The sequence below is a fragment of the Lissotriton helveticus genome, chromosome 5_1, assembly GCF_964261635.1.
Source record: "Lissotriton helveticus chromosome 5_1, aLisHel1.1, whole genome shotgun sequence".
Taxonomy (NCBI): domain Eukaryota; kingdom Metazoa; phylum Chordata; class Amphibia; order Caudata; family Salamandridae; genus Lissotriton; species Lissotriton helveticus.
In genome coordinates, this window is record NC_136065.1 from 1,548,513,195 (window position 1) to 1,548,540,319 (window position 27,125).

Sequence of the window (27,125 nt, forward strand, 5' to 3'; positions counted from 1 at the left end):
TGTTGAAAAGCATGGGTGAAATGATAAAGCCTTGCGGGACCCCTGCTTTTGTGGAGTACGGTTTGGATGAGAAAGAGTGAGTATGGATGGCGTGTTCTGTTTTGAAGGTAGGATGTGATCCCGTTGAGAGCAGTCAACTCTATGCCAGCATCTTAGTTTTTGAAGTAGAGTGTGATTGTCAACTGTGTTGAAGGCAGCTTAAAACTCCACCAGGAGAAGTTGTGCAGCGATTTCCCTTCCACTCCCTGTTCTAATGTAATTTTAAGGTCCTCATCCCGGATGGAGATGAGGGCAGATTCTGTGCCGAGTCCTGGTTTGAATCCTGTTTAAAAGTCAGTGTGAAGTTATCTAAAATGAAATGTGACATCTAGGCAAATGCTGCTCTTTCTATCAATTTGCCCAGGAAAGACCCATTTGTAATTGGTCTGTAGTTGTTTGTATAATGCGGATCCAGGTTTTGTTTTGTTTATTGATGGGCTTATTTATGTATGCCTATTTTTTTAATATCTTTATTTTTGGATTTTATCAATGCAAGCAGACAACATTCCAGTACATCAGGGTATGACGCCCACTGCCTCCCACCAGAGACCAACAGGCACATTCAAAAACCAAAGCATATAGCCCCAGCATGTGTATCCTGGGACCATCGCCCTCCGCCTGGGACGACTCCTGGTGGCCTCCCGCCCTGGGCACCGCTCCCAAGCCAACGGATCACGCACGCAACCTGGGCTTCATCCTGGACTCTTCCCTCTCGATGACCGTCTCCTCATCGTGCTTCAACACCCTGCGTATGCTCCGATGGATCCCGACCGAAACCAGGAAGACGGTCACCCAGGCACTCGTCACCAGCCGATTGGACTACGGGAACACCCTCTACGCGGGAACCACAGCCAAACTACAGAAAAGACTCCAGCGCATACAGAACGCCTCCGCCCGACTCATCTTGGACATCCCCTGACACAGCCACATCTCCGGCCACCTGAGGGACCTGCACTGGCTCCCCGTCAGCAAAAGGATCACGTTCAGGCTCCTTACCCACGCACACAAGTCTCTCCATGACCTGGGCCCCAAGTACCTCAACGACCGCCTGACCTTCTACATGCCCACCCGCCAGCTACGTTCTAAAAGCCTCGCCGCCGTACCACGCATCCGAAGAGCCACCGCCGGAGGAAGATCCTTCTCCTACCTGGCAGCCAAGACATGGAACTCCCTCCCCATCCACCTCCGGCTGACACAGGACCACCTCGCCTTCAGGAAACAACTCAAGACCTGGCTGTTCGAGCAGTAGTGGACCCCTCCCCCAAGCGCCTTGAGACCCTTCCGGGTGAGTAGCGCGCTATACAAATGTTATGATTGATTGATTGATTGATTGATTGTATTCGATATTCCACCATCAAACACCCAGGACAGAAGTGGAGTACATTTCCCCGGTCTATGTATACCCGTGGTGCTGTAGCCAACAATAAACATGTCTTTCCTCTTGCCGCCACTGTCTAACCACCCCTCCCAACCCCAACCCAAAACTCAGATCCGGTGTGACATGCGCCATGGAAATACCATGGATTACCCATCTTGCGACCCTTCCGCGAGCGTCGGAGCCTCTGTGAGTCTGAGCAGTCGCTGATACTTAGGGCAAGTCACTTCTTAAAATTCTTACGCCAGCAGTGAGATGATCGGTTGTCATACCTCCCGGAAGAAAGCTGTCGAGGCCGTGAGGGTGGCTTGCATACGCTCCACGCCAATAACGTACCACAACTAATGCAACCACCCTGTATGCGAGGGCCTAGTCTTGGAGCCCCAGAGAGATAAGATGTGATGTACAGCTGCACCCAGAGCTATCCCCATTTGTTTCCCCCGTGCAGATTTAAGTGGAAAGGTGAGTGCGTTAGGTAATCCTAGGAGGGTGTAGGCAGGAAAGGGAGGAATCTGTTTCAAAATAGGTGTCTACATCAGTAAGAACTCCTTCCCAAAACCCCTGCACCTCCCTGCACTTCCAAAGTAGATGAGTCAAGGTACCGGTTTCCCCACACCCCCTCCAATACTCTGAGCTACGGTCTGGATTAATTTGGTGCAGACGAGCCGGCGTCAGATGCCAATAGGTGGCCACCTTGACCGCCACTTCCCTACTCCCAACCTTCCGTGCCGTGTGGTGATCTCTGTAATAGATCTGTTGCCATTCCTTTAGCGAAAGACTACGGCCCAGTTCCGCTTCCCATCGACGTTGACCTGCCGACTTCTCCTGCAGCGCCGGGGGGAGCAGCATAGGGTACAGTTCAGAGATCATTTTGCGATCGGAGTGCTTGGAGAGGAGCCATTTCTCGAAGGTCATAAGTTTACGGCTAACCCCAGGGAGCACATCGGAATGGAGCAGCCCGTGACGGAGCTGAAAATATTGAAATCGTTTGGGGTCTTTAATGTCTTACCAATCAGGCAAATTCGAAAAGGGAATGTTGCCCTGAAGATCAAAAAGGTGACCCGCCGATCTGCAGGGCGATGCACGCCACTGAGGGAAAGCTCGCGCATCAATGCCTGGAGGGAAGTCCGGGTTATCAAAAACAGGAGTAAGAGGTGAGGGGAAGGACGTGAGATTTCTTTGCAAGGCGACCGAGTCCCACACCTTCAGCGCTGATCGGGTTATCAGAGATTTCTGTATTTACGAGGGGCAGTCGGTTGGCTTCAAGAAAGGACCTTCCACAAGGGGAGGTGGGCCATAGCCCTATCCTGAAAGAGCCACTGTTTTTCGTATTCTGGTCTGCTTCATTCTACTAGATAGCGGAGCTGGGCAGCTTTGTAGTATGTCACAAGATGAGGGATCCCAAGACCACCTTCCCCCGAGGGACGGGAAGCCAAGTCACGGCAAAGCCTCGGTCGTTTCCCGCCCATATAAAATGCTGGATCTCAGACTGTAGTACACATATGTAGTGTAGGGGAGGCGTTCCCGGTATCGTTTGAAAAACATACAGTATTTTGGGCAATATGGACATCTTTACCCCAGCTACCCTGCCCAACAGCGATAAAGGGTACATTCTCCAGCGCTGCAGAGGGGCGGTCACCTGAAGGGTGAGCTTAGTGTAATTGCGGGTAAGCGTAGAGCTAGTAGACTGGGTTAATGTGATTCCACGGTAGGGGATTTCACCCTGAATCCTCACTCCCCCCATCTCCTGAAAGGCATCTGCTGTGGCACCCTCATTGAGGCCCAGGGGCGAAAGCATAGACTTCCCCACATTGACCTTAAATCCTGATACCATGCCAAATTCTTCAAGCTCTCCCAAAAAAGCAGGAACAGTCCGCCAGTGGGAGGTGAGTGTCGCCAAGACATCGTCGACGTATAAGCTAAATGTGTGCTGTCCCTCCCCCCGAAAGGGATGCCGGATATTTGAGGGTTGTCCCTGATGCTCTGCGCTAAGGGTTCGACGTACAACGCAAAGAGCAGGGGGGGAAAGGGGACACCCCTGTCTTGTGCCCCGCCGAATCTCAAAAGGTTTGGAACATGATCCGTTAACCCAGATCGTCGCCCTAGGTCTGTCGTAACAGCTCGCCACCCAAGCCCGGAAGTGCTCTCCCAACCCAAAATGGGCTAATGTTTTATCCAGGAACCCCCAATCCACCCGATCAAATGCTTTCTCGGCATCGATCGAAAGCAATGTAGCGTCTAGTCCCACTTAATGGGCCTTATTTATTAGATGCAGGATTCTTTTGGTGTTGTCGCTGCTTTGCCTGTTGGGAATAAAGCCCGAATGGTCAGGCTCGATTATACCTGGGAGGAACAGGCCCAATCTTGCTGCTAAAACTCCCGTGAATAATTTCAAATCGATGTTCAGGAGGGAGATCGGCCTATATGCCGCGCATTGGGTGGGATCCTTCCCGGGCTTAGGAAGGACAACGACGTCCGCTTCCAACATTTCTGCTGGAATCGAACCCGGCCCCATAAAGGAATTGTACAAGCGGGTCAACACAGGCGCCAAAGTCTGGCAAAAAGTCTTATAAAAGCCCGTGGAGAACCCGTCTGGGCCTGGAGATTTCAACGGTTTGAAGCGAGCTATCTCACTGATCACCTCTTCCACCCTAATAGGAGCGTCCAGCGCCGCAGCCCCGGAAGCATGGAGAGCCGTGATGGCGGCTCGGCCAAGGTATTCCTCCCCTGCTCCGTCAACGGTGGGGTCACTGCTGTACAAGGAGGCGTAGAACGCCCGGAAGGCTTCTGCAGTCTGTTCAGCCCCTTTTACCCTAATGCCATCTGAGGTATGGACAGACTCAACCCTGGAGCGATCTGCTCGCGCCCTTAGTTTGCTGGCAAGGAGCTTCCATGTCCTATCACCGCCTATATAATAGGAGTGTTTAAGCCTGAGGGCAGCATACTGCGCCCAGTCGAGATCCAAACTTGCCAACTGAGCTCTGGCTGCTTTGAGTTGTCGCCACATACGCGGGACCCCAGTCCTGCTGTGAACACGATCCAGTTCCAGCACCTTGGCTGTCCGCTCCTCCCGCTTTTCCTTACGTGCGCGGTTGTCAGCTGCGGAGAGCGCGATGAGCTCGCCTCTCACCACTGCTTTAAGGGCCCCCCAAAGTGCAGTCATTGGAGTGCCCTCGGTATCATTAGACGCTAAGTAATCCGTCAGGTATTTCCGCACTTGCCGGCAGGCATCCGGTCGCTGCAGCAGAGACTCCCGTAGATGCCACTTCCCTTTTCTCTGACTCGCCGAGCGCCAGTCAATATCATTTTAATCGCGTCATGATCTGACATTGCCGCGGGGATGATGTCAACCGACCTGACCAGGGAATTTAGTTCAGATGACCCTATAAAGTGGTCAAGGCGAGCATAGGTATGGTGGACATGGGAGTATTGCGTGCTATGTGGATGGGCTCCCCTCCAGACATCTACCAGCCCCCTATCACGGAGCCAATCAACCCCCTGCTTGGAAAGAGCCCCAGTAGCCCCCTGCCTGTGCCCTGACCTGTCCTTGTCTGGGTCCATGACTATGTTGAGGTCCCCTCCCTATAAGACCCGCCTATCGTGATGACAGAGGGTATCCGAGAGTGAGTCGACGAGAAATGGCTCCTGTCCAGAGTTAGGGACATAGATGGAACCTATAACTACAGAAGTGTCCCCAACCCAAAGTCTGTATACCAAATGCCTACCTTTCACTTCGCCACCTTGTCCCTGACCTTCCCCTGAAAGTGTCGTGCAAGGAGTATGGCTACCCCCTCGCTTGTCTGGCCTGGAGGAATAGAGCTGCTGAGAAAAGGCTTGGGATCTCATTCTATGCCAGTCCTTAGGCAGTAAGTGTGTCTCCTGTAATAGACCGAGGCCCCTGAATTCTCTAGGTAGCTCAGGATCGCCCGCCTCTTAATTGGGTTGTTCAACCCCTTTACGTTTAGTGATAAAACCTGAGTCATCTGAAGGGATCTGGGTATGGCTCTGACGTATAGCGTCTCCCTGGCAGGGAAAGAAACTGCAAGCTATGCCCGTGTGGATCTCTCATGGATGCAGAAGCTCCATGGCACTCCATCTCCAACACCCACTCTCCCCACAGACTGCACACAGGTTCCACCCACCAGCCCCATTCCAACCCCGCCCCAACCGCCCTCCCGCCCGACCCCCCCCTCCCCAAAATAACCCCCTGCCACCTCCCCCCTCCCTAACCCCAACAAAGCTGCCCCAACCCGTCACCATTGTCCAACGCCTGAAGTCCACAAGTACCGGCATTTGAAATGTAGAAGGAATGAGGGCCAACGTGGAATTGTGGCGACCCCGCCTCTCTTCCCCCCCACTCCTCCCCCCCCCCCTCTCGTTTCACCGCCTCCAGAGCCGCTTCTCTTTCCTGAGTCGACGACAGAGTGTCCGGCTTCATGACTGTTTTGGGAGGGCGTCGGCGTGCCACTGTCTGCCAGCCATCCTGCGACGGTCGCTGTGTTGGAGTGGGGGAGGACTCGCGGCTCTGCCTTTCAATGCCCAGCAGGTCGGAGGTTTCTTGAAGGGATCTCAGCTGCTGTAACTTGCCATTCCACTTAAAAATAATGCGAAAGGGGTGTCCCCATGAGTAGGTCACCCCTTTACCTCTCAAATAGGATGTCACTTCCTTAAAGGCTTTCCGCTTTTGTAAAGTTATGGAGGCAAGGTCCTGATTGAGGGCTACAGGATGACCCTGATAGTGGAATGGCTGTTTCTTCCTGGCGTCCTGCAGAATACGCTCTTTTAGTACGAAGTCTGGGAGGAAAGCCAGAATGTCTGGAGGCGGGGCCGGCCGCTCGCCTATCCAGGCCTACACGGTGTGCCCGATCAATGCGTATTTCAAAGTCGGCCGCCTCACTTAAAATGTCCCTGAAGAGGCCTTGGAGATAGCCCACCATGTCCGACCCGTCTTCTCGTGACTGGACTCCACAGACGGGAATGTTGTTGCGCCGGGACCTGTTTTCCAGGTCCTCGGCGTGTGCTTGAAGGTCCAGGTGTTGATCCTTTAGGCGAATGTTTTCCTGTTGCGGAGACTCTATTTCCTCACAGGTGGAATGTGCGCTCTCTTCAACAGCGACGACACCCTCCCTCAGACCATCAACGTCACGGCAGATTTGTTTGATCTCACCTGCTACGTCTTGCTTTAGTGACCTAAAGACCTCCCGGAGGATTTTGAACAGTGTCTCTAGGAACTCTCTTGTTACCGGGTTCTATGCGGGCGTCAGGACCTGCGATGGCAGTGCTGTCATCGGGGACGTACCCCCGTCTACCCCTGTGGAGGGTGATTTGGTGAACATGTCCTTGAGGGATCGCTCCTCCTTCTTCCTTGTGTTAGCCATGCACCGCCGTGCCGCGGCGAGTGGAGAGCAATTAGGCCTCTCTGCAGGGTATTCTCTCGGTAGTGCTTCTATAGTGCCGGACACCCTATTGCATGTGGGAGCACCGTTGACCTTCTGTGCCGGCCACCGCTCCTCTGCGGGCCCCCGGGCCCTTAGACTAGCTCCATGGCCCTGCAAGAGAGAGGTCAGATGTTGCGTTGGAGTGCTACAGTGGGGGCGGGATACCCCCTCCTGATTTATAATCCCCAAGCGAAGTGTTCCAGCAGAAACGGAGGACAGGCCCTCCGCGTCTCCCCGCCACTGGGCCGCCGGCCCCCGACTTCCCCAATCCTCTGCCGGGAAAGCCGTTGCCTCGGTCTCTCGGGGCCCTCCCCTCTGACCCTCTGGCAATCACGGGCTGAAGACTTGGAGCCCTTCTACTCCTCATTTATGGGTGAACCATCCTCACGCGGAAGTGGGGCACCTGCCGTACCAGATCGCAAGGGGGCCCAAGCTCAGCCAAAAGTCTGGGCCGCCCGGGGTCTCAAGCACCGTCCCAGTCCTCTACTATGGCCTCTCGGCTGCTCCTAGGCCTCGCAAAACCCTCAGCCCCACTAGCGGTGCAGCACTAGTGGTGGACCCCGCTGATCGCTCCTCACCTCAGGATACAGAAATGCTCCCCGGGGCCGGACTCCACCGCTGTCCTCCAAATCTAGGGCCGACCGGCCCAGGCACCCCAGTGTCTGATTTCGTGCCTTCTCTAGCGGGGCTCTCCGCCCGCCCCGCTCTCCGGCGCCGAGCTCTGCTCGCCTCTGCTTGGGCCGCTGCTACCCGGTCACTGCGCTGTACCTTCTGCAGCCCCGGGGATGCAGTGCAGGGCTCAGCGCTAGTCTGCTTCCAGGGTGCACGCCCGGGCCGCCGATCGGACCCGGGCCTGAAGGCCCAGACCCCGGGCCTCGATTTTTCACGACCCCCGCGGCGGGCACCTCTCCTGCCGCCAGGACCGCCGCCACACCTCACCGCTGCTGTTCCGCTCCTCCGACGTCTCCCGGCCAACAGCGACCGGCCGCGCAGACTCTCCTCAGCCACAGGGCGCCCCGTGGGGACTAGTCACACCGTCCCCGGCACCCAGCTCATGCAGACGCCATTTTGCGGCGGCCGGCTTCGATCAGCCGCGTCTCTTCACCAAGTGTCTTGGGAGCCTCAGAAGATCTGGAAGTGCTTGCCTCCTGCTTCTGCGCAGCCCCCGGCTCGGTTTTCTGCAAAACCGGGGTATAATAGCGCAAAAACGGCCGGAACGGGGAACTCAGAGCGGGGAGCCTCGAGGGTTTGCTACCTCCTAGGTAGCCATCTTAGCCACGCCCCCTATGTATGCCTATTTAAAGTGTTCTGGAAAGATTGCTGTAGTTAAAGAATTGATGTCTTGCTGGTGTGACTGCAGAGGTAGCTAAAAAAGAATATTTGTGAAGATTTGCAATGGGCAGGTGTCAGAAGGGCAGCCGGCTGGCCTGCTTGTTTTGACAAGATCCATAAATTCAGTTTGTGATAGTTGTTTGAAGGAATGCAGAGGCTAGTTTAGCTTACCCTTGGAGGGGATTGTTGGAAAAGGGTTAATGCTGGTGCTTTTTATTTTGTTTTAACTAAGAGTCCAATACATCTTTTCTGGTTGTGTACATTCTTGAGTAATGGGATGAGTTCCTTCTGTGCATTTACGTTTACGAAATTCAATGAGAATTTTACAAAATTTATTTTGCACATCTAGAATTTTAAATTCTGTTTGAATTGTACATCTTTTTTAGTTTGTTTTTTTAGATTTTTTTGATTTTAATGACTTGAATATTCTGTTAAGTTTGTATAGGTGAAGTTTGTCTTGATTACAATTTTTTTAACCAGGTGTGTTGCAGCTTTGCGATTTGTTGTTTTTATCTTTTATAGTTTTGCATTCCTCCGAGATGCTAGTTTTCTTTTGTCCTGTTTTGTTGTTCTTAGTGGTATTAGGATATCAAAAGCTTCCTGGAGCCACTGAAAGTTTTTGAACTGAATTAGTATCTAGATCTGTGTTGGATGTTAGTTGTGTGTCTAAGTATTCAACATTTAGTTTGTTCCATGGTTGATAGGTGGATGCATGTAATGTAAGGTGCGCTTAGGTGTTTTGATTTCTGGTATTTTGTGTTGGAAATCTACCAGATGGTGGTCTGACCGTGTCACTTGAGTCATCTTTTGAAAGGTATCTTGCTCTGGATTTGCAAAAATGATATTTAGTATGTGTCTAGCGATGATTGTAGTTTTGTGGATGATCTGATGTAGGTTCAGTGTAGCTAAGCCAGTGATAATAGTTCTTGGATGCGGCATATTGGGTTGTTTACATGATGTTTAGGTCACTAAGGATGCATAGGTTGGACTGTAGTGTCAAGAGGTTAGAAACTCTCTAGAAACACATCTGGAATTGTTGCATTGATGGTGGTGGTCTGTAAAGGAGGAAGGTACAGGGTAAGTTGGTGTAGTGTAGCATCTGGTGATGAGGGGCTCACAACCTTGTATGGAAATGTCGTCCGCTTTGGTGAGATTTACTGTTTGCTATATAAAAGCGAATCCACCTCCTAATTTGCCTTCACTATTTTGCTTGACAGTTTATTAGCCTGGATAAATAGCTTCATGCAACACTGGAGCCATGTGATCTCCCAACCATGGCTCTGTTATTCAGTTATGAAGAGTAAGTCTGGTTGTGTCGGTGAGTAGGTCGTAGATGTGGTGCTTATTTTTAGATTGATTGTGCATTTATTAGTAGGCAGTCTAGAGATTGTGTTTTGGTGGTGGTGTGACTGTTTTCTAGAAGGGTGAGTAGCATTCTTTGAACTTGCCGCAGATGTATTATTAGTGTTGGTATTAACTGTATGTAGATGGCCATAATGTTTGCCTATATAGGAATCCTTGTCTAGCAGGCTTCGAAGGCATTTTGTGGGTCTGCATTTGTAGGATGGTGGAGATGGTGTTTGAGAGTGTGTTGGCGAGTTGTGCTTTTGTAGAGTAGCCATGTTGTGTAATAGATGAGGAAATGCTAAGTTATGATGAGTGGCATGTTTTTTGTTTGTGTCTGTTTAGAGTGGACGGTGTATGGTTTGGGGCTGGATGAAGGAAAGGGTCTGTGAAAGTATGTAGAGGATCGACTGGAGTTTTGTATGAACAGTTAGTGTGTGTTTGAAGGGATTAAAGTTATATATATTGTGGGTTTGTATTACGTTGGGGATGTGTGGATTGATAGTGGCACAGCACCGAGTGGTGTTTGTGTGAGTGAAGGTGCCATTTGTGGTATAAAGGGTTATAGATGTGGTTTGTGGATTTTTTTAGTGGTTGTATAAAATGTGGATAGGGCTTGTTCGTTGTAATGAGTAGTGTGCATTACTGAGTGTTATTTTTGTATTTGTGAATGGTGTAAGGGGTGGCTGATAAATGGTAAAAAGGCAACATTTCTGGCCCTAGGCCTGACCCAAACATGCCAATGCCCTTCTCTTCGCCATTAGCCTCAGTGCCTGGGTCGAGACGCTCTGAGTCCTGGGGTTAAATAGCCCAAAGTCAGATGACCTTTGGCCAATGAGAGCCCTAACCAGTCTTAACCCTAGCCCTGAACTCTAGAGCCAACATGAGACATGGCCCTATCCACCAATTGCAGCCCTAGCAACCAATCAAACCCCTAAGCAAGCCCTAGGTCCAGTAGAAATCAATCTTAACTTAAACCCCAAGTCCACTTTGTTGGTTTAGTAACCGGTTTGTCCCTTCTTAAATAAGCCCTTTTGTTTTGTTGATCGGGGTTTCCTGCCCAAGTTCAGTATACCATCCCCCAGTTCGCTAAAGCTCCTGATTCCTGAAGAGCTAACCTTTATTCACACAGACCTTGCCATCCATATAATAATTTACCCATCCATCCCTTCACCCATCTATCCTTTTTGTCTTAATCTGTCATCTTTTGTCCCACTAGCCACCCTTTCACTTACTGGTCTTTTCACTCCTCCACTATTCTATTCCATTCGTCCTTACATCCATTTTATTCTCCCTTCTTTTCACTCTTCGATCCTAAATTTTAACTTTCCTTCCTTTCACCCTTCCTTCATTGTTTCATTCCTCAATCTACTTATATTTTCTGTTGCATCCTTATTTTTTTAATCTCAGATTTCCTACTCTACTCACTGCCAGAACCCGTTTCAGGTGGGCACAGGGCAAGCAGGCGCTACTCGGCCCAGTCGTTGTGGGGGGGGGTTTACTCCTGACCTTGGGCCTGACATACTATGTGTCCTGAGAACTGGGCCAAGTACCTCTTAAGTACTTGACTCTCAGTGATGGCATAGGTGGAGCAGTCCAAGGCTTCTGAGGGGGAAAGTAGACATCTGGGATGAACACAGGTTCGCAACTCAGAATGCATTCAGAAGCCCCAATAACGATTGTCCATGTAAATACTTTTATGACAAAAGAAGCATTTCTATATGACCAGAAAGTAAAATACAGCATACACAAACCATACACACAGTCCCCTGAGGCCAAGGCTGTAGTGGTTAATAGGCATTCTCCCGAGTACCGCTTCACTAATGGTTATTCCCATTCACTATAGGTGACCTTCAGGTTGGGCCCCACCAGCAGTGCAAGTCTCTGAAGTCTCACTCTGGCTCTGTTAGAAAAGTTGAAGCACTATCTGGCAAACGAGAGTCCCATATCCCATAACACAGCCCCGCTCCCCGCAGGCCTTTTAGCCCTTCACTCAAACTTACCCGCACCAGCTGGGATTGTACGTTCAGAGTCTTTGAAAGAGTCTTTTGCAGGCACAGCAGCTGCTACCTTTAGTGAGTTTCCCATGCACAGCTTTGCAGTAGCTAAGTGTCCTCTGCGCTCCTCTTATGCAGCACTAAGTTTCCTTTGGCCTTCCCCACAGGAGCCGGCATGGGGCATTTTGGTGGCTTCTGGTTCTGATTCTTAGTTGGGGCTCTGGTTTGCCTAGTCCACCACAGCGGCCTCTCGTTGCCGAGTTGGCATCATACAGGCTATGATCCTCGTCTTGTACCGGTGACCCCATCTGGCATTCAGAGGCACCACACTTACTGTTCACTCGAGCAATATCCTTATTGGCACCACAGCAGGTTTCGTGTTTTGGCAGCCCACTCTGGCATATGGGGATGCCAACTTATACTCTGCTCATGGGCAAGAGCCTGATCTTCGCAACAGTGATGATGGCCATTGCTAACTTCACGTAAGCCCCCACTGGCATACAGGGGGCTGCCGAGTTGAACTTGCACATGGGCAACATACAGGGGTCGCCGAGTTGAACTTGCACACAGGCAACTATCTGATTGGTGCAGCAGCAGTTTCTTCATACCTTGCTACAGGGATCCACTCACTAGGATCCTCCTCTGGACCTTGCTCCCTCAAGCAGTCTCCTGTTGCTCACAGGGAACACTTATCTTGGCAAGCAGGCAGGTTCTGGTGCTCCAGGGGCAGGTGGTCTTTGATATCCCTGAGTGTTATCCTTCAGCCAGGGCCTTAGCCGCCAACCCTGGTCAAAGACACTGGTATTCCAGAGCTTCCCCACTTCTCGCAGCTTAACAGTTGATAATTTCGGGAGCTTCAGCCCCCCTTCTTATAGTCTATTTCCAGCCACCAAATGTGATTTAGGGTCTGAGTCTTTGAAGTTTGAGTTAATTAGTCTCCTTCCTTTTGAGTCCCCTCTCCTTAACCCTGCCCTTCCTCCAGAAATAGTCTGCTATCAGAGGGACCAAATCCAAATCTGATGTTCCCTGCAACACAGGCCATGGAAGTGACTTGAGTTTACACCTGGATACCAGCCAATTGATCTGTTTCAAAAGGTTACCCCAGGATCTATACCCTACTTTCTCATTCTCTTATCAGCCCTTGCTCCTTCCCGAGATGTGCCCAAGCTCCCTTCCAGTTACCTCTCTGAAACAAAGAGCACCCTTTGAAGTGTGTAGGAGAGCCCAGTTCTCCATCCTCCAGTGTCCCACTCAGCGCACCCTAATGCAGCAATATACAAATCTGTCTGAACTGTAAGAGCATAAGGAGGAAGAGGAATTGCCCCCCCCCGACCCCTCCTGCCCAGGCAGCCTTTCATCTCCCAAAATTGGACACCATCTTCCATGTACCATATCATCCACTGGCACATGAACACCCAGCACGTGCGCTCAACACACACACACACACACACTACACAGCACTAAATACGAACTTTTTGTAGGCCAAGTGTGAGTTAAGCACACCGCATTTAGTAGGCCTCTAGGCCTCTCTTCAGTAACACAGGTAACAAGCATTTACAATGCAATAGGTCTCGCAGCATTAAAGTTTGAGTTACTGGCATTGTAAATGACATTGCTTTGCATTAATTTTTTTCTTTTAATTTGCAATTGGTATATAAACCTTGTTTGTGAATGGTTAGATGTTGCTTATGCTAAGCAAAGTTGGCAGTAATATAGAGTGCTAGTCTTGCTTGTTATAAGCATGCTGATTTTAAAGCGCTCTGATACCTGCAGGTAAAGTTTGCGCTATATAAAAGTGAAAACTAATAAATACATAAAAAAAAAAACTACCTGTACCACGTCCGCTCTTATTCTTTGATGCCACATATCTTTGGGTCCCTGTATTTATTAACTGCACCCACTGTGGGAAACCTCCATGGCAGGAACAACGTGTTGTGGGGCAGACACGGGCAATGTAGCCACTGTCCTGAGGCTGCACTGCGGGGTAACAGTGTAGGGGCAGGAATGCAGGCAGTTGGTAGTGCTGTGCCATAGCAGTGTAGTTCTCTGTGTATGCTGGGCATGGGGGTTTGCTATTGGCTGACAAGAAGTGTGAGGATGTGCCGGTTCGGTATGCCTGCTTCCTGATCTTGGGCAGGCGACAGTTAAATGCAATAGGTCTCGCATTTATGAGAGTTTGAGCTATTGGCATTGTAAATGGCAATGCCTTTTATTTATGTGTTGTTTTTAAAACAGATAAATAAAAAGCATTATCATTTACACTGGGCCTCTGTTATCTCTCTAAGTGCACTACACCATCTTTAATAAAAGCAAGCTCAAAACTTCTAGTGCAGTTCCCGGAAAGGGCCATAGAGTAGAGGAGCGAGTGTTATTTGCTTTCTGGATGGTGGGCAGTGTGACATTCTGGCACTGGTGAGCAGTGGAAGAGGCGACTACTTGCAGTGTTACAACCTGTGTCAAGTGGGCAGTGTGAAAAGGTGTCATTGCTGGACCGTGTTAGCGTGATAAACTGGCCCTACTCTGAAAATGGATGGTGCCAGTTTAGAGATGTAAATGCTGACAGGTGGTCGGTGTAAAAAGTTTACACTGCCCTTGATCTCAATATGAAACACTGTCAGCCATGCCTTCATCTAACACTGCATGCCCATCATACGCTGCAAATGTAGTCAGCAGCTGGCACCACACACACAGACTGGCAGGTAAAGCACAAGGCACAGGACGCACACAGATTAATGCTGAGGGATTCAAAACCAAATTCCTCAATAAATCACCCTCCACTCAGGGAATGTCATCATTCTGCTTTTAGACTCCTATCGGAGCCAGCAGTGAACACGGACCCACTGTACCTTAAAATGACGCTGGGGAGGAGAGGAGGAGGGGAGCGTGGCAGTGTGTGGGGAGCGCCATCAGATGGAGTGTGATGAGTAGCGAGAAGTAACAGCACGCGCAATTGGTCAGCTTGAGTGGGCTTCAACAGCTGGCTCAGGTGGACAGTGTGAGAGTGGGAGGTGTTTACAGACAGTGTAAGGAAATGTGGGAAACTAGCTCTTTGGGCACTGCAAAGTTCTTGCAAAGGTGAACATTGTGAGAAGTGGCACAGAAGGGCAGTGTGAAAACGCTGGCAATTTCATGGAAAAGCTCACATGTCTAGTTTGAGATGTGTATTTGTGTGGGGAGCATGCACTGGTAGATAGTGAGATGAGTAGTCACTGTGGGCCGTGAAATAATTAACAACAACAGAAGTCGGCACTGATGGGCAGTACATAATGTGAAGGTAACTGCTAGGCACCGACCAGTAGTGTTAAGAGCACGATCTGATGGGAGCGTGAGGGGTGGGCTCACTTTACTGTTCAATAGTCTGGTGCAGGAGGGTAGTGGGAAGGGCTGGCACTACACTCGTGTAGGGACTGCAATAGTGTAAGGACGTCAAAATCCAGTGCGGTCTCACCAGGGCAATACACACCTATATACCTTATATTTACCGAAGTGCTAAGAGCACGCTCAGCTGACACTCTGCGCTATACAGACACCTTCACCTGGCGAGGCCTGCTGAGCACCACATGCATGAGCGGGAGCAGCAGCAGGCATGCAGTCCTTCCTCTGTCCATCTTTGTCTTCTCATACTATGGCCCTCCCCTTCCCTGGCTGACATGGAGGGGCCCGCACACTGCCTTATATACTCAGGAGGGCAGAAGCGATTTGTCCACTGCCCGTAGGCTCAGTTGTCGCTCTGCCTGGCCCGTCGCCCAAGAGGCAGGCTTCATCAAGGCTTAGGCTAGAGATAAACATAGCATAAACAGGGGGTGCAGAGGGCAGCCTCCAGCGTCTCTCCCAGCCCCAGACCACATCAGACCAGCAAGAGATACGGATAGTTGTAGATTTTCCTAAAGCGAGGAGGAGAGCATTAGGCATAGTCGCGCTTATCATTGCTGGTTCACAGTACGGCTATTGGAACCAGGGAGGGCCAGGCACGGGGAGCTCGCTGGCCTCCCCATGTCTGCAGCCCCCGCATAACTGAACCAGCAGAGAGCCCGGGCGGAGCTGTCCTGGGGGCACACACCTCTCCCCAAAACAAAGCACAGGGCCGTGATACAGCAGACGTGACACATTTGAATGTGACTTAGGAGCAGCAAGACATGTTTCATTTGTTTTGCAACGTAAGTCCATGGAAAACTTTGCAACTTGAGTTTGGGGAATTTTCGTATTGTGTGTATCGTGACTGTTATGATTTACCCTCATGTGTCCTCCTATTTCCAAGGTAGTTCTGCGTAAGATATTAGTTGTGCAAAAAATGGTCTTGTCCGTGAAATGCAATGGTGCATCACAAAATTACTTCACACATTAAACAGTTTTGCTTTGTTTAAACAGAGTAAAAATAAAGAAGAAACATAAAAGCGGGCGCGCATTATAGACAAACGGCTGCAAGGCGGAAAACAACGCGCGGGTAGAAAGCTACATTTTTTTAAACAAGCATTACCCCTTCCTCCAGCGCTTCCGCCGCCTCCATTGCTGCTCGTCGTGGAGTACAAACGAAACAGAAACCTACAAGGCACGCGTCGTAAGCTGTCTAAGGTAGAAGCTCACGCGTGCGACCCAATCCCAAGGCGCGCGTCGGAATCCGACTCTGCCATGCTGTCTCAATGCTGCGCATGGCCATCTCTTGTCTCCACTCGTTGTCGGCTAAGCCGACAGCTATAGTTCTCGCAGCGAGAGCGCGCTTTTCGCAGACGAGACCTAAAAAGGACCAGTTTACTTCTACTGATCACTACATGGTATGCTGCCGCTACAGAGCTTGTGCCGCTGAACTCCTGGCCTTTTACGCACATGCATGATGTTTGCCCATGACCACAAAAACCAGGGATTCAGACATTGTTGTAGCTGGGGCACTCAGTAAATGTACCAAAAAAGAATGTCTCTTGGATCATAACATCAAGAATAATCCACACTCGATCGTTCAAAAGGTGTTCAAATACCCTTAGTCAACTGGGGCACTCAGAGTAGGGGTACACGCCCACCACTGTGCGAGGGATGTTTCCGTCCCAAAAGACACGCCTCCCGGATCAGAAAACCCCAAACCTACTCCTAACCTTGAGTGGTTGGGTGGTCATATCGGTATAACAAGCTGGAAAGCTCATCCGCCTTCCTGTATCTGAAAGGCTCTGTGCTCCTCTACAAAGTCTAACCCTTGCAAAGAAATATACCATCTTAGCAACTTGGAATTGTCTTCCTTCATAGCTATCAACCATTTGCACTACAAACTTCGTGCCAAACAAGTAGGGATAACACGTACGCAAGGCCCAAACTATGTAAAAACTATCTCAATAGCTCCTCATTTCTCTTATTTGGGTAGTAAGGTTCTACTAATAAAGGCTCCCTTATGCTCTCTGCCCCTGTCATCCATTTGAGCGAACACTGCTCCAACTCCCTACGCAACTACAGTCTATGTTCCACGGACATGTATCCAGATTGTTTGAACTATGAATACTGTACCAATTGTGAATGTTTGATTTGGGAAGTATTCTTGTCATGGAATATTAATAAAAACATTAAAAAAAAAACACTGCTCCAACTCCCTTGCCAGAGGTATCTTGGTCTGTATAATGAAAGGCTGACTATAGTCTGGTGCTTTCAGTACAGGTGCAGTGCATAATGCCTTCTTCCGTTCCTCAAATGCTTTCTGACACTCCACAGACCATATCATTTTACTGGGCCGCTTCTTTGAGGTCAAGGCAGTCATTGGGGCAACTATGCCCCTATGGTTTGCCACAAAGTTTCTGTAGTAACTGGTGAGTCTTTAAATGTCCTCCCCATCAGTCTGGGTCGTAGGCACCTCCCACACCATCACACATGGAATATTGCTATCTAATGAGCTGATCTTCCTGTTCCCCCCACTTCATGCCCAAGGTAGACTACAGAAGATTACCTTACCGGACAGTTGGTCGCTTTGATGGGTCAGTTTACCATTACTTCGGAGAGGGGCGCTCGGTGTTGGAATAGTATAATTTACTATTCAAACTCCAGTCTGACCGGACTGTAGGCAAGGGGTTGGATTTTAAATCCAACACATTCCCCCCCCCCCCCCCACCCCCACCCCCACTCCCACTCCCCCCCCACCCCCTCCACCCCCTCCACAAGTCGTCGTTCCGACTTGCGTCTTAATGGTATGCGTTATTACATCGCGGTTGTGGTAACGACACGTTGTATCAACATGTGGGGTGACGGTTTCGTGGTGAAGGTTGTTCACCGATGTTAGTACCTCCAAGTAGACCGTACCAAATTCCTGACTACGTGGTGAGTACTTTATTTATTTTTTACCACTTATGCCCCGTCCCACTGACAAGGCACCTTTACCTGTGAACTGTTGGGTGGAAGGAGTGGAGTGGCTGCAGACCATAAAGTATGCTTCCTGCTTAAACAATTCCATAACTCAAGAATTAAACCCTGAATAAAAAGTTTATCAAATCCGACCGTTTGCTGCTTGTCCTAGACTTACAACTTCTTTTACAGAAAGTTTATCAATAGAAGTAGTTCACGCGAAGAGGACAGTGCAGTTCTAGTCTACGTCGTTAACCTGAAGAATGTCCTGCTAAGACTAATAAAAAAAAAAAAAAATCTTCTCAACCAAAATGTGTGGGCAAACAAGTTCAGATTGATATTGCAAGATGTCCTGCTGTTGCTAAACGAACAAGAATTACTCATCACCATATCGTCAAAATATGAATAGGTTCACATGCTGATGAATCAAAAGCGCAAGCAATACCCGAAATATGTGAACTGTTAAACTAAATATAGAACTAATATCCTGACTTTTATTTTGCCCTGGTGTTGTGCTAATTTACTGTATTGAGAGGCCTAAGCCTGCCCCCAACAATGTGATGTCCAGAATCTATTCTGTGGAGTAGAGGGAGCATCATGCATGTACTCCTAGTAGGGAGTGGACGACTCCTCTGCCTTGGATACATCACACAAAGCAGTGTTGGCATCATAGTGTTTTGAGGATTTGTTGTGTAGCCAAACCTTTTTGTCTGTCATTGATACCTCTGTCTAGTGTCCCCTCTTGTGTAGATTTCTGCTGTTGTATGAAATCTATCACATGACGCTTATATTCCTTGTGCCCTGTTAAGCACATACATGGTGGTAGGGCTGTGTTAGATCCCGCAGTCCCCAGTGTTCAGGCAGCTGTTTCGGATGTCACTGAATTAGCAAGGCACAAGATGGAGAGTGAGGCTAGCTTCCCCAGACTGTGGAATGTTACTGCATGCATTCCTGTGTTGGGCTGGCAGAAACCCAGACACTAATCCATGAGGTCCTTGGTAGCAAAGTGCTGCTGGTTAGTTCCTCCGCAGCACTGCCATTTAGTGGATGATTGGGTAAATAGTGGAACTGCAGCTTCTGCAGGATGAGTTTGTTTCTAGACTGTCATTTTTTCTGCACGTAGTTTTCATTAGCCTTCCTGAAGCAGTAATCTGATATAAATTACTCCTACTTCTCTGTGAGCATGTTTTGGATGCTCTGCTTGAAGCTTGCTCCATTGCTACCTGCTGTGAAAACAATTAAGTTCATACTGTATCAGTAAGACTGTTTTTTTGAACAACATAAACGTCAAAACTGTGCGAGACTGAGTCCACTCACACCATCGGGATATGTTGGCTTTTGTCCTGGCTTGCTCACAGTGCACCATTTGGACCTCTAACCTTACAAGGTATCGGACCGTATAGTATGTGCAATCTCAGAACATGACAACTCTGACTCCCCAAGGAAATCGTGTCAACGGATCAGTCCCTTTTGTTAGTAACTCATGTGTGCCCAGAGGGAGACGCAAGAAATACTGATTGGCATTTCAGAAATGTATTGAAGCAATAGGATTCTTGTGTAAAATACATGCAATGCAATGATTAATAGAAAAATACGAACCGAGTAATCAGCATTACAAGAATGGTAAAGAAGATAAAGCTCAACCATTGGGCTGTTACATTGATCATAAGCATACATATATAATCATGTCTATACTGCTACCTAGTGCTTCCTAACATAGTGGGATTGGGGGGTGCGAATCTATCAGAATACCCTAGGGTGACCTAACTACCCAGTTACCTGTGGGTTTGTATAATCTGGGAGCCTGTACTTCTGCAGTGCAGGCCATAATCCTTTTGAGGATGGTAAACTGGATTCAGCTGGGCTGGAATTCTGGCATGGGGTGACCTCTGCAGTGACAGCTAAATGCTCCTCTGACTAAACCGAGGGTAGGCTTTGTTTATATAATAAACTTCACCTATGTTACCATATTGTAGCTCCAATCAGGTCATCATATCATCTGTACTCATTCAATAAATATTACTTTGTAGAAATTTAAGCTGCGGAAGGTGCAGTGATTTGTTGACATATACTAGGATGTTTGCTGTTACTGCAAACTCACCTACTGTCGCCATGGCTAAACAGCCCTTACAGGAAATTATTTTGGTTTTAAGAACAGAATGTAAATATGGCTGGAGTCGGTTAAGGAAGCTACATGTTTATTGCTGTGCTATACAACATTTCACTCTAAGGTGTCCTGCTAGAATAAGTTGCTTAAGACTGGACACCATTACCAGTTGGCATTTTGTAGTGACTGGATATTTTGTTCGTTTTGTATGGCAACAATTTGCAGCCACATCTTTCTAAGGTTGGCAGGGTGATGCTTCCTTTTCAGTAGACTCTGGACTCAAACTGGACACTGGAGGTTGAAGGTATATTTTGGGGTTTTCAGATCTGATTTTCACTTAAGCAACGTAACGTGATCTGTGTTTCTCCACTATGGGGAGTTCGGAATAAATCATAACATGTAAGAAGTGGTACCTGATGTATAATCTTAGGTTGAAAAGATGGACTAGGAAGGCTTCTGTTTAAGACTATTAATTCTGTTGACCCATAGTATCACATTATATAACTGCTCAGAGAAGCTTTCAGTCCTATGCCTGCACTTTTTACTTGGACTTTATAGTGCCTGTTGCAACATTGTACCCACCTACCTTTTGCCTAAAACTGGTATCCTTTGACCATCAAGGCTTTTTCAGTGATGAATAGCTTCAGCATTACGGCTGTTTTCCTAGGGCTTTTTCAATGCTGTAAACTCTATTAGATTTGTGGTTTCCAAACACTCCTTTATGCTAACTGTAGACTCGAGGGAGCATGTAGTCGCCCGCTGGAAAGCGATACAACATAAGTGGGTAGTGTACTTAGCTAGCCTTGTCAGACACTTAGCTGTATGTTCTAATCTTTCATCCCAGTTTGTTCTCCTGGACTCTTTCAAGTTTTGCTTATTTGCTTGCAGATCTCATCCTCCAGAGTGGGGAACCCATTTGCACAAGAGACATCAAATGCTGCATCGGGGAGATCCAGGAACTCATCATCACCAGATTGAACCTAGCTGTTGCCAACAAGCTCATCAGTTCAGTTGACTCCCTGCGTGAGAGCTGCGTTGGGACTCTGCAGAGGTGCCTGCAGAGCCTCGAGAGGTCTCAGCAGGATTCCTCTTCCTCGGTCACCAGCAACCATCTCAAACAGGTAGTGTCTGGAATGTTCACCTGTTACATCCTCTTAGTTTTTTCTTGCTCCTTCAGCTCTCCAACCAAAGTGCTACCAGCTCCTGGACCATACTCTGTATACATCTTTGAAAATCTTTAGTTGTGGTATAGGCCCCTCAGTTCTGCTGTCTCCTGTTTTAACAAGTGAGTAAGCAAAGTGTGTCGTTCCATTCAGACTGTCTGAAGGTGGATTTTACTTTCCTATGCTTGGTTGTATTTACACTTTAGCAGTGTAAATACAACCAGTTTACGTGCTGTATTGTAATAAAGGTCACAAAGGGGAGGTTACAGGCATTCCTTTACTGTCACCTGTGCAAGAGGGAGTTCTTTAAGAGACTTCGGAATTGGTATTCAACTGAGTAGTAAAGATTAGAAGGATACATCCCAGGCTTCAGACCCAATCTGCATGTTCTTGTGAATATGTCCTGCTTACATCTTCAAGTACTACACTTGCCAATTAATGAAATAATTATCAGAAGACTGATTCATGGTACTGTAGCAGGCATGCCTCCATGCTTCTTGTACATCGGGTGCTGTCATCTCTGAAATATCATTTAGTGTCTTCCCTTTTATTTTGCTGCCAGATGATTACGATGTTGGTGGGTACTGGCTAACACTACATCAGAGAGCAGATCCCACCCCATCACCTACAATTCCTGAAGTTAATAGGGCGTTGCTGAAATTCTGAATGGTCCCACAGTGTCCATTTGCTACCAAAGTAGACCACTTGTGAACAGAAGTCTCCTTTGCATAGTTTGATGCCTAGTGTGTCGGTAATATAATGTTTTTCCCAATAGTAAAACGAAATTTGGTGTAGTCCACCATCCTTGTACCATTGTCGATGCTAAAGTGTGGCATTGTTCCAGCAGAGTTTGGCTCCTGTGTAGTTCTTTTATAAACTCTTGGATGTCCAAGTACCTTGATTGGTAGACCACATTTTACTTCTCTGCCTTCCCCCTGCCATTCAGTTCAGAGAGCAGTCCGAAGGCCCTTTCCCCAGTATGGTTTTTAGATTCGAATCCTGGTGCATATGATAACTGCTTCGATAGAATAGCCTGATGAATAGATCCGGGTACGATTTCATTCCATAAGCTGTCTCCACTAATTTTGTTCAGCACATGTTTGTGGTTGTAGCCACTCTTTGGAGATGCACAAAGAGGGGCTAGAGGCGGTTTAAAGACCAACGAGGGCATACAGTCAAACACACGTGCTCTTGGGTTTAAATGGAATAATTAAGCAGAGGGAATCCTCACCAAACTCAATGCGTCCCTTTAAAGGACTGTTTCCATCACCCACCAGAGGTGGCATGCTTCATCACTGGGGAACCTCCTCACACCATGAATTCTAGTCATGGTGCGTGCTACAACCACCTCACTGAGAGGGAAGAGCTCAGGGAATGTTTTGTATATTAAGAGGGTTTTTACTAACTACCCAATTAGTCTTTACATTTCTTTCAGAAACACGAGCGGGTCTAATGTTTCTCTCCCTGCTTTTATGTTTTTAATCCTAACAGAGGGTCACCTGAATAAAGACGTGGCGAACCATGTAGCTAGTTTTAATTCACCTCACTGTTTGCACTGTGTCCCTCACCACGCCCTCAGACTCTCATTGGGCAAGCTTTCCTCCCCCTTTTCTCCCCCTTAAAAATGGCATCAACAAAAGGTTTGCTGTGCTAAAGTCGCCATCATCCTGTCTTTCAGGAACATACAGAGCTGAATCAAAAAACGTTTTTTTTGTTTTTTTTTACCATAGTCATTTTTAATGAGAACCTTTTTATTTTTTCTTCTTTTTTTTTTTATTTTTTGGACCTACATCCAGTTTGTGGTTGGTGAAACCATAGGAGATCCAGGAAAGCTACATATTTCTGAAAGACAAAATTCAGAATTCAGTAAGGGGTCAGATGTAGATCCCTCAAGGTTTTCCCAAAGAAACGAACTAGTGAACTAAAGAAATATTGAAAAAGTGTAGGTAAAAACGGCCATTTGTGACATCATTCTCATCTGTACCTTTTTGTCACGATGGCTGATTTACAAAAGCAATACACCATAATGCCCACTAGACCCTTCGGGTTGCTGGGGATTTAAAGGGTTTGTAAATTGCCTGAGAACCAAGGTATTCAAAGCTAACAACTGAGCTGTGGCTTACAATGGTTAGTAGACCAATTCATATGGTAAAATATGTAGAGTGAAAAATGAGTATCAAGGCAACCTATGTATTTCTGAAATGAGCTCCGGATATGGAGTTTAGGAGCAGTGGTTATTTGTACATCTGTGAATTTGTGGGCATCTATTCTAGCAAGTGTTTGAGGCCATTTTTCAAAATTTAAAAAAATATTCTACTAATCTATGTTCCTGCATGTCTCCCAATAGAAATAGTGCCCTTCTTGTGACATGAAACAGCCCAAAACACAACTTTGACATATCACATTTTTCCACTGAAAGCTGACCCTTTTTTTGCCATGTGGGTAGCTGTAGATTTTGGGACCTAGATCAGTCGGCACATAAGGACACTTATGACACCTGCACATTTTTTTAAACTAGACACCAGGGGGAATCAAGAGTAGGCTGACTTGTGTGGCTCTCCCCAGATTTCCTTACTCAAACCTTTCCAATGCTCAAGGTTTGACTAAAAATACACATTTTCAACACATTTCGGTGAGGAAAAACTTCTAAAATCTGCAGGGAACCTCAAATGTCCTACCACCCAGTATTCCTCAGTCTCCCGAAAACAATTGTACCTCACTGTGGTGGTTAGTCTTGGTGCCCACAACAGCAAAGGGCCCCAAACGCAACATGGACAAATCACATTTTTCCACTGAAAACTGACTCTTTTATTTATTTTATTTTTTTACAATGTGGGTAGCTGTGGATTTTGCACCCTAGGTCATATAGCATCTACAGAAACCTAGCTAATCTGCATGTTTTTTAAACTAGACACTCAGATGAGTCAAGGGGGGATGTTTGTTTCATCGCAGTCTCCATGTAATTGTACCCATAAGCATTTGCAAGCCTCAACTCCTCTACTAAAAACGCCAATTTGCCTCAAATTTCTGAATTCAGCGACGAGACACACTTTTTCCTTCCATCCTGAATTCCCACACGTATCCCGATAAGAACTGTACCCCACGTATGTTCGTGGGCCAAGAGCCCCCCACACAAAAGGCATTAAAGGCCTACATTGAGAGATCAACAATAGGGGTAGCTCCTGGGTTGAGGCCGTGCTCTCCCACCACCCATGGAAGCATACCAACAATACATGTTTTTGAAAAGTAAGGATCCTGGAGATTCCAGGACGGTGCGACTTGCATGGATCCCACAAGGTTTTCCTATCCATAATGCCCTGCAAACCTCAAACTTTGCCTGAAATCACGCATTATCCTTACATTTGTGATGGAAAGTTCCGGAATCAGCAGAAATCTACAAACGTCCTACCACCAAGCGTTACCCCACTTGTGCCGATAACACAATTCTGCTTCATTTGTTTGGCTGTGCCTAGTGCCTGCAACAGGTATCTGCCCGTGTCGACACTGAGCATTATCCAATGCGTGCCTACTGGACCTTTACTAACTGCTTCCATGACAGTCACATGCGGCTCAGAAAGACTTTCATTCGCCTTTAGGACATTCACCGTGCTAAATCCAACTCTTTTCAGTTTGTGGATGCAGTTTCCAGGTGTCCGAGACTGCCTTTCAAGGACCACATTCCTCGGACAGTAGCTGCGATCCATAACCAGGAAACTGTTTCAGGAAGGCATTGTTGGGAAGAGGAGACTATCCCCTTTCTAACAATACCTCCCTGAAACCTGGGGAGGTATTGTGGCTCTGAAAAACCCACTGGACTGCGGAGAAAGCACTCACTGGCTCCTCCACCTCCGGTGGGGATCTGTGATATTAGCGTGCTGCGTGGAATGCTGACGTCAGATGGACGCGAGGAGGGTGGTGGCTGAAGCTGGAGAAATTCTGCTTTGCCCCCGCCCTTAAATAAAACAAAAAGGTAGCCTCCAGTGCAAACACTAGAGGTTCCTTTAAAGCCCTTCCCAATGTTGGCCCATCTCCAACAGACGTACTCTGGAGAGTGCAAGTGTAGGCCCACGCTTAAAGTTTTTAAAGATCTGACTGAAGGGAGTGATAATGAGGACATTCTGAATTCTATTAATGGGTCATTCTAAGTGTTTACACATCAAGCATATTGCTTTAAGAAGCCTGAAGTCCTACTAGCATTCCATGCAAACTAGAGACAGCAAAGGAAAAAACATAAGACTGTTGTATGTATATGGCAAAGTACTGCACATGGTAAAAGGCAAGCTTAAGGTTGTCAGTTTGTGGACGGTTCATGCATTGTGATGTAGTGCTCTTTAAGGAGGTGAGTCTTCAACTCTTTCCTAAATTGGAGCAGCCTTCGGTGGCCCTGATGAATAGGTCTGGGCTGGCAAGAGAAGATAATGGAGTCTCATCAGGATGGGGTGATGTGATCATATTTCTAAAGGGCCTGGATGAAGCTTGCTGAGGCGTGTAGGGTACCCCTAATGGGTGCCAGCTTTGAGTCTGTATGGGAATGGGCATTAGTAAAAGATCTTAACATTCTTAAGCCACTTTCTGAAAGAAATGGGTGGACTTTCCCTAGAAGAGAGAGCTTGTACAAGATCTTCTTTATTTTTTGGCAGTGTTGTCCCTGAGGGAGAGGTTAGTATCCAGGGTGAACCCAAGTGATTTGATATTCATTGAAAGTTGAGGTTTAAAGCAGTCAATGCTTCTGTCACTGAACCTAGTTTTCTAGTTGTTTGGTCTTGGTAAATAATAAGAATTCTGTCTTGTGTGGATTGAACTTCGTAAATAAAAAATCGTAAATCATACGTTCTTATATAGCGCCTTTCACCGTAAGGTCTCGAGGCGCTTGCTTTGGGAACCCGTCCTGGCTTTTCCCTGCGAGATAACCCCTAGGTGAAAGCCAGGCATCCCATCGCGGTGGGGCCATAGTGGAGATTAAGCAAGCTATTGCCCAGAGTTGCAGAGTGTGAGCCCATGATTTGAGTAGGCATCGAGTCCGTGGACATTTTGAGCTCAAGACCCTGCCGCGTTGGGAATTGAACCCTGGTCCCGGGTCTGACCTCTGCGTCCGGGTCTGCCTCCTCTAACCGGTGAGCCACACTTCTCCACTTCAGCTCTGGATAGTATGCAGGCAGTGTTTGAGGTATTGGATGTGAATCTTGATGCTGTTCTCTGCGAAAAGAGCACTATGCGGCTCCTTGTAGAGGTTGAAGATCAAAGAAGACAGGATGGGACCTTGGGGGTGGGGGGGAGGGGGGGTTGCGCTCCATACGCGATGGGAATCTTTCGTGACCATGTGAGCAAACTGGTGTCGGTTGGAAAGGTGGGGGGAGTTGTCATTTGAACTGTCCAATGCTCTCAGTTCCAGCTATACACTAAAAAAGGTATAAAATCTTATATCCTGAGTTTTTTCAATACAGATCAATTTTCATAACCAAATGACAAAACTAATTATTCTCTAGCAAAACTTATCTAATGTGCAGGTGTTAGATTTTCTTCTCAAGGAATGCCTTGAAGGGAATACTTCATATGCACAATACAACTTCATTCTTCTCTCAAAATCTTGCTTCCCTTTACCAAAAATGAAATAGAGGTGGCACTTACTGAAAATGTGCAGTCTACACCATGGAAAGTTTTGACTCCTGGGCCTAATATTTCCCTGGAAAGTTTACACCGAATAAAATAAGTGGTATGGCCGTAAACCTATAGAAAACAACATTCATATTTAATTGAAAATGAATGTGTGGGTGTTTATGTATGTGTATGTTGGCATTTATCTTCATGAATAGATATGAGAATGTTTTCACACAAGTGTGCAGTTTTCTGAGAAGCATCAGGTCATGTAAGTCTTCTATCTGAAGTGAGGAACTAAAACAGACGTTTTCTTTGCTCGTAACTGAGCTAGTGCTCAGAGGTTTGAACAAAATACTTGGTAAATCTGAAAGATATCCTTGTGGGCTTGGCAGTCTGTTTTGCAGATTGGCCTTTATG

General features: G+C 47.7%; 1 protein-coding gene across 1 annotated transcript in view; it reads left to right on the forward strand.

Moving 5' to 3' along the window:
- The window catches only part of DSTYK (dual serine/threonine and tyrosine protein kinase), a 434,762-nt gene that overhangs the window by 254,058 nt on the left and 153,579 nt on the right, over nucleotides 1–27,125 (forward strand). Inside the window, exon 4 of the mRNA XM_078644627.1 lies at nucleotides 20,836–21,068. Within this exon, the coding sequence (XP_078500753.1) occupies nucleotides 20,836–21,068 (233 nt within the window). The remainder of the gene's footprint in view (nucleotides 1–20,835; nucleotides 21,069–27,125) is intronic.